Here is a 16,397-nt window from a genome sequence, read left to right as displayed (position 1 = left end):
ATTATGTTATTTTTGTCATGTCATACATATTGGCTTATTTTGCGTTAATTGATTGATTATAATTAGGGTTGTCCTGTATGTAGGTGATCAAGGAGCCGCGGCAGCGTTCACCCCGCTGGGTGAGCACCAGCATCCCTCAGTCCGAGTGGCACTCTCCTCTGGCTCTGTACAGCTCAGCTGACTACCATGTTAACAACCTGGTGAGCCCTGTGCTGTTCCAGGAGGGCCTCAGTCTGGTTCCTGAAAATGCTGTGGTGGTGGAGATAGCTCCTCATGCTCTGCTGCAGGTAGATAATAGCTCACATCCCAGCTGCTGTACTTTTGACAGCTTTTTTCATCTGTCAGGTGTGTGAGCCCTTTACTGGCTGCTTAGAAAGTCAATCATCAGTCCTGTTATGTGTTATATTGGTTTAATGGTGCAGAAAACTGTCCCTTTTACAGGAAAGACAAAGTATTTTTCTTTAAAAGGGACAGTTTTATTGGATTTCGTTGATTATTTTGCATTTAATTTCATACTGTAGCAACATTCTTCTCATTAAATTTGCAGGAAATGCACTAATGTTTGATAACATAGGCCACAGTTACAGGCTCTAGACTCACATCCAGGCTAATTCTCACAAGTGTCTCAGAATCCCTCATAGGAATCATGCTCCAAGTTAAACTAGGATTATTAACACTCCCACCTCAAGAGTAGTCTTGAGGTGGGAGTCCTAATAAGTAGACTTATTAGGAGTTATTCTTTCATGGCTCAGGAGGTGCCATGAAAGAAAATTTCTGTAAAGAGGTCTGATGGTTTAAAAAAGTTTGGGAACCAGCGTATTATGAACTTCAGCTTTTTCCTGCATGTTTCCTGCACAGGCCATCCTGAAGCGTAGTCTGAAGCACACGTGTTCCATCCTCCCCCTGATGAAGAGAGGCCACAGCAACAACCTTGAGTTCTTCCTCTCAAACATTGGCAAAATCTACATGAATGGGTCAGTAAATGCCTCACTCTCTCTGCATTTAGACACTTTTGATGCATTAGTGTAGTTGATGGGGATGTGTTGGTTTAGATGGGCTTTCAACACTCTTGGAAGGAGTTTGTGATCGCTGATATGCAAATTCTTTTTGATGCTCCTCTTTAGCATCAGTGTAGATGGTAATGGCCTGTGCCCAGCAGTGAAGTACCCTGTGCCGGTTGGTACCCCTTTGATTTCCCCATTGGTGCACTGGGACCATGCCCAGACCTGGGATGTCCCCAAGGTGGAGCATTTTTCCTCTGGCTCAGGAGGATCCAATTCTGCCACCATCTATAACATCGGTAAGAAGTGAACATCTGGATTAAAAAAGCGACTCAACTCTGCATTTGTCCTTTTTTGTCATATTAAGAAAGAAAGCTAAACTGTGGTTTTTAATTTCATGTGACCATTTGCTGTGGTTGATGTCCACAACTTCTTTGACCAACATCAGACATTAACCCAGAGTCTGCAGACTATTACTTGATTGGACACTGCATTGATGGCCGTGTCCTCTACCCGGCCACGGGTTATCTGGTACTGGCCTGGCGTACCTTTGTGAGAAGTCTGGGGCTTGTCATGGACGTCACCCCTGTAACTTTCGAGGATGTCACCATCCACAGAGCCACCATTCTACCAAAGACCGGTGAGAGTGGAGCAGTAGCGGCATGGGCACAGGGCTTTGGAGTTTATGCTTAACTTCCTGTTTAACGCTGGTCTGTTTTTGTCTCGTTGTCTGTCTTTTCTCCTCACCTCTCTGTTCTTGTCAGGCTCTGTCCAGTTGGAAGTGCATCTCATGCCTGCCACTAGCAGGTTTGAGGTTTCAGAGAATGGGAACCTGGCTGTCAGTGGTATGTAGTATTTGTATGTTTCTGTTTCTGGACATTTTGATACCACACAGGCAAGACATCCACAGCCATTGGATCATTTTGAAAAATCTGTTCTTCCAGATATTAAACTTTTTTGAACAGTGGGTTTTTTTTTCTAGAACAAATTCACATGTCCATAATAAAACAGAATAAGATAGCTAGTTAAACCATGGACAACACCAGAGAGAATGTTTGTCTCACATGTTAAGCATGATTTTCAGGTAAGGTGAGCATTCTAGAGGATGCAGGCCTTGAATCATTCCATAGTCAGATAAGTCGGAAAGCTGCCAGCAATGATGAAGACCCCAAAATGAAGCTTACAGCACATGATATCTACAAAGAGCTGCGACTGCGCGGCTATGACTATGGGAAGACCTTCCAAGGCATCCTGGAGTCCAACAATGCAGGTAACAGTGTGTGTTGTTTTTGAAACCTTTTTAAAGTTTTTGTTTTTACTGTTACATCTGTTGTTGTGTCTGTGTTTTTTCCATTATATTACAAAGACGAAACACAGGAGAGGAAAGACAGTAGTTAAAAGACAGAAGTAATAGTAATATTTTTTAATTATAATATATTTTTCAATTTATCTCCCAGCTCTAAGTTAGTGATCTGGTGCTACACTGTTTTTGCTTATGGGCTGCTGTTATGTGATTGTCTGTTTTCAGGAGACAGCGGGAGGCTGCTGTGGACAGGAAACTGGGTGACTTTCCTGGACACCATGCTGCAGATGCTCGTGGTCGGGCTGTCGGGCCGCAGTCTGCGTTTGCCAACCAGAATCCGCTCAGTGTGCATTGATCCAGCTGTCCATCCAGAGAAGATCTGCGAGTATGCCGATGGAAAGCAAGGTGTGTGTTATCAGTCTGTTCAAAGACAGACACAATCAGACACATGCTTTTCTGTCACACACACACACACACATGCACACACTTATTCATTAGTAAAACAAGACTTTTTCCAGTGCCACCTGGTTAGCTCAGTTGGTAGAGCATGCGACTCAATCTCTCGGGGTTGTGAGTTTGACTGGACTGGGCGGGAGTTGCCCCCGCGACCTGGGCCTGGACCCAGATAAGCGGCAGATGATGACATGACATGACTTTTTCCAGTCATTGCTGGTATTTCTTAGCTCAGCTCAAGCTTTTGGCCTTGTTTGTCCTCCTGAAAAGTGGCTTAGAATCCGCTTCTCCTATAAAATTGATAAATTGTGTGTGTGAGATCTTATGTAAGCACTGAACTGCACATTGAATTTTTCTAATTTCCGTAGCTGTGGATGTCCACATAAACCGCTGCCTTGACAACATTGTTGCTGGTGGAGTCCAGATCTGCGGTCTGCATGCCACTGTGGCCCCACGTCGGCAGCAGCAGCAGAGTCCCCCCACCCTGGAGGAGTTTGTGTTTGTTCCCTATGTGGAGACAGAGTGCTTGACGGCCAATGGGAAACATGCAGAGCAGCTGAGGCTCTGCAAAGGTAAACAGATTAACACTCTCTCTGGTTTGTGCCTATATCACTTCAGTTGACAGTTGGAATTTGGATCATATTTGAAGCTATTTAAAAAAATATTTAATACACCTTACACTATTTTAATATTTATTTTAATTACAGTAATGTAAAAACACACTACATTTACACATACCTGTGAGTGAATTACAGTGAACTGAGTGGGAACATTAACATTAATGGAAACATTTAATGAAATAGTGTTAAAAATATTTGTCAAAAATAGTTTTCAGTATCATTTCTCTTTTTTTACTATATCGATTAAGATGATTTGAAGGCAATTTATGTTTATTATGTCTGTTGTCATTTCTTTTATTACTAACACCATCTTCTTATGACAATGTTTTATCATTTTCTTTATATTGAACACCTTTGAGTTGTTCTGTATAGTCAAATGTTATTTCTGTTGCAGTAAAAGAAACTAATGCATTTATAAAATCCTAAAAAAAAAACTTTCTTTTTTGTATCATCTACCTCTGTGTGTCCTTCTCATCCTTCATCCCATTCTCTCCATCCAGGTTTAATTCACAGACTGCAGCAAAAGCTTGCCCCTCACGGTGTCAAGCTCTCCATCCCTGGGCTACAAGGGGAGTCAGACAGCCCTCTTCCCAGCACTGAGTCTTCTCAGCCCGGCCTGGTGCGGCTGTTGTCCCTCCTCTGCAGCTTGGAACTGAACGGGAATCTTCACTCTGAGCTGGAGCAGACGGTGGAGAAGGAGAGGGCATGTCTGCTGCAGGACAGCCTGCTGCAGGGCCTGCTAGATAACCCTGCCCTCAGACACTTCCTGGACATCACCATGGAAAACAGCATGCCCGGCAAGATCAAAGTCCTGGAGGTAAGACTGAAAACTAGAGGAAAGTCTAATAGAAAAACAATCTTTCAAATTTCATCCAGATGCAGAATGGATGAATTATGCTTCATTCTCCAACCCTCTTCACCTCTCCAACCCCTGTCAGGCTCTCTCCAACGATGGCCAACTCTTCTCTCGCGTGGTGCCTCTCCTCAACATCCAGCCCATGCTACACGTAGACTACACAGCCACGGCAACCAACCTGGATCTTCTGACCCCCCACCAAGCCAAACTGGAGGAGCTGGCAGTCACTGCAGCTCAGTGGGATCCCCTGATGGGCCCAGTTCCTGGCGGTGCAGTAGGAGGGGCAGACCTAGTGGTGTGTAACCACGCCTGGGGCCCTCTGAGGATGGACCCTGGCCTGCTGATGGCAAATCTGTCTTCTGGAGCCAAACAAGGAGGGTTTGTTCTACTCCACACCCTGCTGAAGGGAGAAACTCTGGGGGAAACAGTTGCCTTCCTTTCCAGCACTGGTCAGAGCAGCAGCCAGCAAGGACTACTCACACAGGTCAATGGAGACAGTGTTTTAATTAACAATAACTTAGTGAGGTTTTTCATCCTTCTAATCACTCTTAACCCTGTGAGACCTGAACTATGAAAGAATGGTCAGAAAACTCTAATTTTTCAAATATGAACTCTTTATTTGTCCCTTTGACAAAATGTAAAAAAAAAAAATTAAAAAAAAAAATTCTAAGTATATTTTTTGTTTGTATCACACATGTCAAAACATTTAGAAAAGTGAGGAGTGTCTACCAGGAGTCAGTATACGAGCATAAGAGTTCATCTAAAAGGGTTAAATGCAAAGTTTATGCTTGATGGTGATGCAATGAGTCCCAGAAATGTGGGTATCATATATGATACGTACGGGCTCACAGGGTTAATCCTTTCTGTGCATCTTATAGATGTCACAGTGATGGGGCTTCAGTTTGATAGAAGCATAGTTTTGTCAGTCTTCATGATTGTAACACCCCTGAAACTGGAAGCTCAAAGAAATAATTTCAGAGCTGATCAGTAACTTGCTCTAGGAGATGCTAGCACCACATTGATTGTGGGAGTGGAGGTGATGTTTTCCTGATATTATCTCACTCTTCTCTCAAGGCTGAGTGGGAGAAGGTGTTCTCTGAGGCCTCCCTCAGCCCGGTGGCTGTCAGGAAGTCTTTTTACGGCTCGGCCCTCTTTCTTTGTCGATGTCGACCTCCAAGCAAACAGCCCATTTTCCTTCCTGTGGACAGTACTGACTACAAATGGGTGGAAACACTCAAGGTGGGTTCTATATCCTTCTCTGTGTGCCTGGCTTTTGAAACGTCCTACAGTGTGAATGAATGAATGTGTAGAAAACTGTTCGAATCGTTTACATTGAAAGTCCTGTACTTCAGGTGTCTGTGTGACTTCATCATCATCATTTACAGATGTCACATTAGTCATAACTGTGAGTAACTGTGTGGATCTTTGTGGCAGACAATGATGGCAGAGTCATCCGATTGTCCAGTGTGGTTGACTGCCTCTCAGGCTAACTGTGGCATTGTGGGAATGGTCAACTGTCTGCGACAGGAGCCAGGTGGCAACCGAATACGGTAGGACACGTGCTCTGCCATACATAGTCCAGTACTAGTGTTGTCACTGTACTGGAATTTATACTGTAATATACTGTAATTGAAAGAGTTTATTATTGATTGATTATATGTTTTCTGTATCTGTCATAAGGACCATAATGAGCAGTGTAGTCAGTTAGTAGCACTGCACTGTCATGTTCTGGGATTTGCAGGTTTTAGTAGTAAATACCAGTGTACTTGTGTATTATAACAATTAATTTAGTGAGCCACTTGTATGTAGGTATTGTCTCATTGTAGATACTCATCTATGTGGTGGTCAGTGTGATGGTTGTGTAGTGTGTTTCCTTTCTTAATGACCTTTTTTAATTGGTCTTCTCCTTCCTTGTCCCCAGCTGTTTGTTTGTGTCCAATCTAAACGAGTCTTCAGTATCACCCAGCCTCCAGCCGACCCAGAAGTCCATGCAGTCGGTTCTGGAGAGGGATCTGGTAATGAACGTGTTCAGAGAGGGACACTGGGGTGTCTTCAGACACCAGCTCATCACGCGCGGTACCGAAATATCACTTATTACTTGCACATGTATTGTAAAACAACACAACAGTGGTTATGTATAAGGATCTTTTTATTCTTCTCTTTTATCGACTGCGTCATAGTTTGCAGACTTAAATTAAAGCAAAGAACTTGTTTTCCTTTCAGGATGTATGATGTGCCAGCAGCTCACACTTCCATTAAGGCATGTGTTTCTGTTTTGTGCTTGTCAGATCTAAATGAGGAGCTGACAGAGCAGGCCTACATCAACGTGTTGACTCGAGGTGACCTGTCTTCTCTGAGATGGATTGCCTCTCCGCCCTGCCACTCTGTGGCCCCCAACCCTAACATGCTACAATGTAGTGTCTACTATAGCTCGCTCAACTTCAGAGATATAATGCTCGCCACCGGCAAATTGCCACCAGACGCTATTCCAGGTCTGTGTAGAAGACAAAAATAGAAACAGCTGTCAAATTGCACATCCAACTTCCACAATTACCTAACGTTTCCTGTTCACTGTACATGGTGTAGGGGACCTAGCTCTGCAACAGTGCATGTTGGGTATGGAGTTTTCTGGTCGTGACCCCATCGGTCGGCGTGTGATGGGACTGCTACCTGCTAAAGGCCTGGCAACAAATGTTGATGCAGACAAACGGTTCCTATGGGATGTTCCCTCCAGCTGGTCAGTGTCACATATTTAAATATTCTATGCATGTGTGTGTGTGTGTGTGTTTGGACTCACAGAAGCTATCATGCTGTCTGAGGAAACGATAGATCACATCCAAAGGTTCCTGTTTCCTGGTTGTTCTTCCTGGAACTGTATGATTTCAAGGCTGAATCAACACTGAACAATGGAGCAGCAGAGAATCACTGGGCTGTTTTCCTCTTATTTTAAGAGGGAGGTCAAAGCCTTTACTTGCAATGTAACTACAAGGGAAGTTCTAACTAAAGCAGAGACAGACAAGTATTGAACCTATTTACTTCAGCAAAAGTAACAATACCACAGTACAGTAATATTCCATAACAAGTAGAGGTATTGATGCAGTAGCAACAAAAAGTACCTTTAAGTACAACAGTAAAACTATTCATAATGCAGAAGGGTACCTTAGTATTGCATTAATGTATAAATATGCAAGCAGTGGTGCTTAACTAGTTCATATACTGTTTCCTACTACTACTGCAGTTTAATGTGTGACAACATCATATGTGTTAAACGGATCATATGCTTTGTGTAATGAATATAAAATAAATAGGGGACACTGCTCCTTCTGGGTGTCTCCTTTGATGTGTGATTGACAGTCATTAAAGTGGTGACTTCTCCACCGCACTGAAGTGTTGGACAGAGCAATGCCAGGTCAAACTACCACACAGCTTAGTCCAAGTCACAAAGCAAAAGCAAAACAGTGTGAATTTCAACCAGTTGCATACTACAGTACATAATGGCAAATAACACTAAAGCATCTGTGTGTGTGTGTGTGCAGGACTCTGGAGCAGGCAGCCTCTGTGCCAGTGGTTTACGCCACAGCCTACTACTCTCTGGTGGTGCGCGGCAGGCTCCGCCAAGGAGAGACTGTTCTCATCCACTCAGGTTCGGGGGGCGTCGGCCAGGCCGCCATCGCCATAGCGCTCAGCAAGAAATGCAAAGTCTTCACTACAGTCGGTTGGTATTCACTCACAAGACACGTCAGCACTCACAGACATTTTAGTAGTGACATAGTGATGCAAGTACGCCACCCATACACTTTTATCATTAACTATAACAGACAGGGACAAGAGGAAGCTGGACAAACTGGTAAAGAGGGCTAGCTCTGTCCTGGGCTGCCCCCTGGACTCAGTAGACTCTGTGGGAGAAAGGAGGATGTTGGCCAAGCTGGCAAGCATTCGGAGCAATCCCTCTCACCCCCTGTATGAGGCAGTGGGGATGCTGGGGAGCTCCTTCGCTAGAAGAACGCTACCGGACAGTAGTCAGACTGTATAACAACAGCGTCACATAGGACTTCAGACTGCTGCTGTGTTTCTTTTTCCTGTGCTCCCATACGACCACTTATATTGAACAGTACAGATTCTCTCGTGCAACAGCAATAGCTTATGACAGTTTTCTCATGTGCAATAAATATCAACAGTATTTTGTGCAATAATAACAGTATTCTTAACAGTACAGTTTTTTTCTTGTGCAATAGTAATAGAAACAGTGTAATACTCCTATTGGAGTTGTTAACATTTCTTTTTCATGATATTCATGATGCAGGACCTAATTACACTGCTGTGCATTTCATTTTATGGTTATTCTGTATATTCTATATATTCTATATTTAAAGTTTAGCTTATTTGTTATTTACTGCATATTTTTTCTAGTTTCTTGTGCAATGTTGTGTTATTTTTGTTATGCTGCTGTAACAACTTAATTTCCCTCCAGAGATCAATAAAGTCTCATCTATCTATCTATCTAAATGTTTTTTTTAATTATATGATTATTATAACTTGTGTTTTATAGTCATGAGAAACCTTAAAGATACTGTCTCACTCTCTGAGATATAGTGTATTATAAGTCACTTAGTCCTAGTTATAATTAATAATAAATGAAATGTAATAAGCCTTTTTAACCCTACTCTTTTTTTGTGTTGTGTCACCAGGCTCGGCAGGGAAGCGGGCCTACCTCCAGGAGAGGTTCCCTGAGCTCTCGGCAGAGTCTTTTGCTAACTCCAGAGACACCTCTTTTGAACAACACATCTTGCTCCACACACATGGCAAAGGTCAACTTTTCCCACTCACATTTTTAACATATTTTCTCTTCTGTATTTCCGAGATCACATGGTTAGCTTTACACCAGCTGCAACAAAATAAAGATTTGATGATTAAATGTCCAGTTTACTTCAAGTGGCTTGAACTAAACTAGACACAGTGGACAGATGAGCACAGCATACATAAGCACATACATACAGCACAGCTTTGCAGTTTTCTTTGAGCTTATTAAGAAAGAGTTGTGTTTGTGAAAAAGTAGCCACTCAGACTCTCAGATCACAGCACCACCGCACAAAGTGCACTTTGTGTGATTAATTGTGATTTATATGTGTGATTCAGGCGTGGATGTGGTGCTGAACTCTCTGGCTGAGGAGAAGCTGCAGGCTAGCATCCGCTGCCTCGCCCGCCACGGACGATTCCTGGAGATTGGCAAATACGACCTGTCCAACAACTCTCCGCTGGGTCAGTAGGAAGCTCCATGATTTCACATTCAGGCCTTTAGTGCTAAGTGTGCTAAGTGTGCTAAGTGTCAGTTGCTCCTTTAAGTTTAGAAGTAGCCTTAAAAATATATATAAACTAAGTAATTACATGTTCCTTTAAATATCATTTAGATGAATATTAGAAATTAGAATTGCTCAAAATTTAGTCCTGAGGCCCTGGTTATGTCCGAGCCTGTCATCATGATCTCCCCAGGCATGGCTCTTTTCCTGAAGAATGTAGCATTCCACGGCATCCTGCTGGATGCTCTCTTTGAAGAGGGTAACCGGGAGTGGGAGGAAGTGTCCCAGCTCCTGAAGGAAGGCATTATGGGAGGTGTGGTTCAGCCTCTAAAGACCACGGTGTTTGAGAGGGATCAGGTGGAGGAAGCATTCAGATATATGGCTCAGGGGAAGCACATTGGCAAAGTCGTTCTGCAGGTTAGTTTCACCTCTGACCAACCTGTCGTGTTCATTAGAAAGAGTAGACCCAGTAACATACTACATCACACCAGTATGTATCCTCTGACTGGTTCTTCTCTTCACATAGGTCCGTCATGAGGAGAAGGGTGCAGCAGTCCAGACTGCCTCACCTTTGTCTCTTCCAGCTATCTGTCGCACTTTCTGCATTGGCTCCCATTCGTACATTATCACTGGTGGACTGGGGGGCTTCGGTCTGGAGCTTGCTCAGTGGCTGATGGAGAGAGGAGCCCGCAAACTGGTGCTGACTTCCAGATCAGGCATCAGGAACGGTAATGCACAATGACACAAGCTGCTACCTTCTTTCCTGCTGCTATTACAACTATAGACCAGTGCCGTGCCTTTTACCTTCTCAACCTATGAGGATCAGTATATTGTGCATTGAGCATATCCATTCAATTTAGATTTAATTACTTTGAACGATGCACTTTAGCTGATGTGAGGCAATAACTTTTATTTGGTTTTCAGGCACCTCTGTCTTATTAAATGCCACGTGTGATATATCAGACTGAAGAAAAATCTGATATTTATAATGATAATTACAAATGATACTTATGAGCCTGAATTTAGTAAATTGATAATCGATTGATTGTTATAAATAATTGATACTTCTGATATGACATGAACACAGCATCAGTGATGCACACCTGTTTTCACTCTCATTTATTAAGCAGCTGAAACATCACAAACACATGGAACAAAAATACATACAACATGGCTGAAGCCTTTCAGCAGAACATAAACTTGTCAAACGCAAACTACAAAAACTTGTGTTCTGTCATTTGTATAACCTGACTAATGAATGACTACATTAACACCCAAAAACCACTTGTATTGTTGTAAAACAGGGCCAAGTGAAAAGGGACAGGACCCTTTCACAGTGTGATACACAGTGCCCTGTTTGCAGTTGTGAAATCAGCCTCAAATGGTTTAATCCTTTAATACATTTGCATTAGGCCATTATTGTAGAACAGTTTTTAAAAGGAGGCAAATGTTTGAGAAATGCTTCAATTTCTTATTTTTAACTGAGTCAATATTATCTGTGCTTCTGTTTTTAATGCAGTACTGTTGAAAATGATAACATATCTGTACTGCTCATGGCCATGAAATGCAGTAATCAAATTTGACATTGAGGCTAATTGTTATTTTGCTCACAGAAAAAGTGGTTAAATAAGCCACGTAAGATACAAAAAACAATTAATGTGAGTGCTTAGGAGCCACATTTCCTTATTTTTCAGACCAGCTGTGATTTGATATTGATATCATATCATTAGCTGAGATGTTGGTAGAGGGACATACAGAGGGCCACACAGATCATTATTTTTAACAGACTGTTAGCCAATTAGCTAGCCAATTAAATTATCTTGTGTTTATGGCCAGTCATAAAATACAATAACTCTGTGCAGTCATTTCACAGGGGTTGCCACAGATACATCCATTACTATCTTAAAATCTGGCTGCACTGTACATGATGCAGACTTGAAACTTTGCTCTGGAATCATGAATGACACAAGCTGATGTACCATGTGCTGCTGTAACTGTTTGTTCTCACAGTTTACTTTGTAACTGCTGCTAGGTTATCAGGCAAAGCGAGTAAGTGAATGGCGGAGTCAAGGCGTAGAGGTGTTGGTGTCGACCAACAATGTCAGCACGCAGGAGGGAACAGAGCAGCTCATTGCTGAAGCTGGCACACTGGGCCCAGTGGGCGGCGTCTTCCACCTCGCCATGGTAACACACTAAGCCACCTCACCATCAGTTCCTTTCAACTCTGCTCATGTTTTGACCACCAATAGCATTTCAGTCCAACATCATACGCTCTTTTTCACACTTTTTTTTTTGTTGTCGTTGCAAATGTAGAAAACACTGGCTACGAACTCTATGTACATGTTTTTCTCGAAAACTGCTTTTCCATTTAAATTTGATAAATTTCATGAAACTCCATTCACATGTTTGTCATTATCAGGTGCTGAAAGATGGCATGTTGGAGAATCTGACCCCTCAGCTCTTCCTTGATGTGAACAAACCTAAATATGATGGCACTGTAAACCTGGACAAGTAAGGCACACGCTGAGTTACCCTTCAGTTTAATTTAGGGAACTTTAATTACATTATGCTATTTGGTTCTTTCTTCTTCATCTCATTGCATTCATTTCCATTCCCTCTCCAGAGTGACAAGGAGGTTGTGTCCAGAACTCAGGTACTTTGTGGCCTTCTCCTCAGTCAGCTGCGGGCGTGGCAATGCTGGCCAAAGCAACTATGGTTACGCCAACTCAACCATGGAGCGCGTGTGCGAAAAGCGCCGCTACGATGGCTTACCCGGACTGGCGGTCCAGTGGGGTGCCATTGGCGATGTGGGCGTGGTGCTGGAGACTATGGGTGGCAATGACACAGTGATTGGTGGCACCCTGCCACAGCGAATTGCATCCTGTATGGAGGTGCTGGACCTCTTCCTGAGCCAGCAGCAGCCAGTGATGTCCAGCTTCGTCCTGGCAGAGAGAACGGTGGTAAAGAGCGATGCAGGAAGCCAGAGAGACTTGGTGGATGCTGTAGCTCACATTCTAGGTAAGAGCCAAGCTACACAAAATCACTTCCACCAAAAAGTTCCACAGTATACTTAGATGAGGAGGAACCAGTGGCTAAAAAGGGTCTTTTAGAATCTAAAGTAGAATGATGTGGAAGATATGTAACACACACACAGGAGGTAAAGTACATAGACACAGCTCATGGAAAAACTGGACAGGTTCCACTGTATATTTTTGTCAACTCTGACCAGCTGGAAGTGCTGAAGTATACTAACCTATTCTAACCAAACTTATGTGCTGTGAAACCTGGCCTGCTCACAGAAAACACACCATGTATATTATGTCTGCTTCAAAATGCTTAACTTTCAATATGTTTGACTTTGATTGAGACACAGTTAAAAAGGGTCATACACTCATCTATGTGCAGAAACAAAAGTATCAGGGATCCACAGTAAACCACATAATCGAAAAAAACAAGATCTTTCCAAAACCACAAGGTAGAATTTTAATATTCTTAGACTTTTCCTGGATGAGAACAATGTTTAGTTTGTAATAATTAAAGCAAAGGGACAGACAGTTATTTGCGTTGGTCAGGTTCAGGATATAAACAGTTGTTGATTTCCACAGGAAACGAACTGAAAGAACTTATCAGCAGACCAGCTTCTCACTGTCCCACTAGGTTACACTTAAAGTTGATTGGAACTAATCAACTGGAAATGTTACAGTTAAGTAACCGCCTCTTGGGATTTTAAGAAATGATATTGGATCATGAAAAATCATGTCCAGCCCTAAAATAATATTACAAACCCTGACCTAAATTACAGTTCCAGATCATTCATTTGTTTTACATCACTGTCTCTGATACCAAAGAGAGACGCGTTTTCTTAGCTGTTTTTTTGTCTTGAGCTAAATTTGATCAGGCCAAACTCGCAGAACTTTCACTGCGTCCTTCACCCTCAGGCGTGCGTGATGTGAACAGCCTGAACGCAGACGCCTCATTGGCTGACCTGGGCTTGGACTCCTTGATGGGTGTGGAGATTCGCCAGACTCTGGAGCGTGACTACGACATTGTCAAGGCCATGAGAGAGATCCGTCAGCTCACCATCAACAAGCTGCGAGAGCTGGCCAATAATAAGCCAGGAGGATCAAATGGTATTATTAAGAGCTGCTTTTCAATTGGTTAAAAATGAATGAATGAAACTATTTTTTTATTTTTATTAATAATGAAAACTAATTTTTATTCATTCAGTGCACATACATCTTTTTAGTTGAATCTCATCACGCCTTTTAACAGGGCTAAGTGGGCTGCAATATTTGGGTAGTTCCAAAATATGCAGTTTTATATACAGGCTGGTATCTGTCCGCATTGCTTACAAGTCGACTTTACTGAAGGGACCATCGTGGAGACTTTCTGCTTTGACAGATGCAGCCTGGATAATATTTAGAAGAGAAAGAATACACTTTTTTATTTGTCTTTGCTACTTCCAACTGTGCAGAATCTCACCGCGCTACATTGAAGAGGGATGGCATCCACGCTTTGTTGGAGTCAGATCTCACCCAGCTATTAGTCAACCCCAGTGGCCCCACGGTGACACCACTCAACAAGATTCAGAGCCAGGAGAGGCCACTTTTCCTGGTCCATCCTATTGAGGGCTCCATTGTCGCCTTCAAGACGCTTGCCTCCAAGCTCAGTGTGCTTTGTTATGGCCTGCAGTGCACGAAAGGTACTGTGGTCACAAACACCCATTTAGACTTATGTATGGCCAAGAGGAGGCAACCAGTTCCGTAATTTCCGGACTATTGAGCGCACTCACTAAAAAGAAAAAGAATTTGTACATATATAGGCCGCACTTGTCTATAAGCCGCAGGTGTCTACTTTGTAACATGAGATATTTACACAGAAAGATGGTACACTAAAAGATTTTTTTAACTTTTAATTAAATAAATGCTTTTTTCCTAACAGTGCCTGTAACATGGCAGTAACACGGCAGTAACATGGCAGTAAAATGGCTGGTTAAAAAAATAAAAAATACAGTAGCCTACCAGAAAAGTCATTGATGCTATCTTCCTCTCACTCCTGCGAACTAAAACCACTGAAGTCGTCTTCTTCACTGTCAGAGTTGAAAAGCCTCAGAATTACTTTGTCACACACTGTCTCAGTCTCTCTTTCTGAAGAATTTAGCGCGAGTGCATTTAATTCGAACAGTTTCATTGGTCCACTGTGACTGGTAATTTCATTGGTCTGATGTGACGAGGCTAAATGTTTTGGCAGCATGAAGCTCGTTAGCCCGTAAAAATCTATAAATTAGCTGCATCATTGTTTAAGCCGCAGGGTTCAAAGCGTGTGAAAAAAGTAGCGGCTTATAGTCCGGAAATTACGGTACATTACCTTAATTTACCAAACACTGTTGTCCAAAGTGACCTTTAATAAGTGTGTTCAAACCACTCAGGATAGATACAACAAAACCGAGAGTAGAGTCTCTATAGTTTTTTTACCTGTGGCAGATATTAATATGCTAATAAGGAGATAGGCCACCCTTCGCTATCTGAATGGCTTCCTCTTTGGATGCACACAAACTTAGCTTGAGCGTTTCCATCGAATGATGATCATATGACATCCAGCCATTCTCACCTGAGTTTGTCCCCTCTCCCCCAGCTGCTCCCCTGGACAACATCCAGTCCCTGGCAGCCTACTATGTGACCTGCATCAAACAGGTTCAGCCAGAGGGGCCATATCGAATCGCCGGCTACTCCTTTGGTGCCTGCGTGGCATTTGAAATGTGCTCTCAGCTGCAGACCCAGAGCCAGTCTGTGGAGTACCTCTTTCTCTTTGATGGATCACACTCCTATGTGGCAGCGTACACACAGGTGAGAGGGCAAAAAAACCCCAATACACTCACATGCACACAAAGGTCAGTGAATCCACGGTGAGTTCACACATTTCATTGTATTAGAAAGATTTAAACAGCCTCAGCTGAGTGGGACCACAAATAAAACAAAGTATCAGCAATTTGATTTGTTGTTCCAACACAGAAGAAATTAAAAGTTGAATATGTATGCATTTAATGATGAGATTTTAAGTAACTGTAGGTTGATGATGATGTCCAGTTCACTCAGTCAACTCAGTGTTTGGTTTTCAGAGCTACAGAGCCAAGCTGACACCAGGGAACGAGTCTGAAGCTGAAACCGAAGCCCTGTGCGCCTTCATCCAGCAGTTCACCGGCATCGAGTACAACAAGGTAAACATTCTCCAACAGGTGCACACACACACAGTCGCTCACTGAAAGTTTTCATCTGCTTTGAACACCTCCAGGTGCTTTATGAGTGTATTAGGTATCGTGTAAAACATCAAAAGCCAGGCATTTCAATTAGTTTTGGGTTTGAATGTACAACAGCTCAAAACTAGAAAGGCAAAATAAATTAAATAGATCAATAGGATATTGTAAGAAGAGTCATACAGGTAGACGGGAGTGAGGCCAGCCATCTGTCCTTGTTTATATCCTGTTCTGTGGTCTTTATCATCACTATATAAATGTTCTTCATTCAAATTGCCTCTGGTTCCTTCCTCTTACACTGCAGCTTCTGGAGACTCTTCTCCCGCTATCAGACCTGGAGGCCCGTGTCAACGTGGCAGTGGACCTAATCACCTCCAGCCACAAGAACATTAGCCGAGACTCGCTGCACTTTGCTGCCACCACCTTCTACTACAAACTAAAGGCTGCTGATAGCTATGTGCCCGCCACAAAATACCATGGCAACGTGACACTGCTGCGAGCCAAAACCAGCAGCGAGTACGAACAAGACCTGGGAGCTGACTACAAGCTCAGTGAGGTAACATATACAAGTGTGCAGGCAAGATAGGCTTTTCAAAAGACAAGTGTGAAGGCTG

The 16,397-nt window shown here is 42.9% G+C and overlaps 1 protein-coding gene across 1 annotated transcript in view; it reads left to right on the top strand.

Moving 5' to 3' along the window:
- Window positions 1-16,397, top strand: part of LOC121201021 (fatty acid synthase-like) — a 35,610-nt gene that overhangs the window by 17,118 nt on the left and 2,095 nt on the right. Inside the window, exons 14-41 of the mRNA XM_041066621.1 lie at window positions 84-287; window positions 859-974; window positions 1,125-1,300; window positions 1,450-1,641; window positions 1,766-1,846; window positions 2,086-2,271; window positions 2,530-2,709; window positions 3,126-3,329; window positions 3,878-4,194; window positions 4,316-4,717; window positions 5,308-5,472; window positions 5,668-5,783; window positions 6,155-6,309; window positions 6,522-6,725; window positions 6,820-6,970; window positions 7,770-7,948; window positions 8,922-9,041; window positions 9,370-9,492; window positions 9,724-9,947; window positions 10,057-10,258; window positions 11,563-11,714; window positions 11,950-12,041; window positions 12,154-12,548; window positions 13,469-13,660; window positions 14,005-14,232; window positions 15,165-15,376; window positions 15,649-15,747; window positions 16,088-16,339. Of these exons, the coding sequence (XP_040922555.1) occupies window positions 84-287; window positions 859-974; window positions 1,125-1,300; window positions 1,450-1,641; window positions 1,766-1,846; window positions 2,086-2,271; window positions 2,530-2,709; window positions 3,126-3,329; window positions 3,878-4,194; window positions 4,316-4,717; window positions 5,308-5,472; window positions 5,668-5,783; window positions 6,155-6,309; window positions 6,522-6,725; window positions 6,820-6,970; window positions 7,770-7,948; window positions 8,922-9,041; window positions 9,370-9,492; window positions 9,724-9,947; window positions 10,057-10,258; window positions 11,563-11,714; window positions 11,950-12,041; window positions 12,154-12,548; window positions 13,469-13,660; window positions 14,005-14,232; window positions 15,165-15,376; window positions 15,649-15,747; window positions 16,088-16,339 (5,319 nt within the window). The remainder of the gene's footprint in view (window positions 1-83; window positions 288-858; window positions 975-1,124; window positions 1,301-1,449; window positions 1,642-1,765; window positions 1,847-2,085; window positions 2,272-2,529; window positions 2,710-3,125; window positions 3,330-3,877; window positions 4,195-4,315; window positions 4,718-5,307; window positions 5,473-5,667; window positions 5,784-6,154; window positions 6,310-6,521; window positions 6,726-6,819; window positions 6,971-7,769; window positions 7,949-8,921; window positions 9,042-9,369; window positions 9,493-9,723; window positions 9,948-10,056; window positions 10,259-11,562; window positions 11,715-11,949; window positions 12,042-12,153; window positions 12,549-13,468; window positions 13,661-14,004; window positions 14,233-15,164; window positions 15,377-15,648; window positions 15,748-16,087; window positions 16,340-16,397) is intronic.

The sequence above is a fragment of the Toxotes jaculatrix genome, chromosome 21, assembly GCF_017976425.1.
Source record: "Toxotes jaculatrix isolate fToxJac2 chromosome 21, fToxJac2.pri, whole genome shotgun sequence".
NCBI classification, from domain to species: Eukaryota; Metazoa; Chordata; class Actinopteri; family Toxotidae; genus Toxotes; species Toxotes jaculatrix.
The sequence above is the reverse complement of the archived record's forward strand: the minus strand, read 5'-3'. Positions and strand labels throughout refer to the sequence as shown.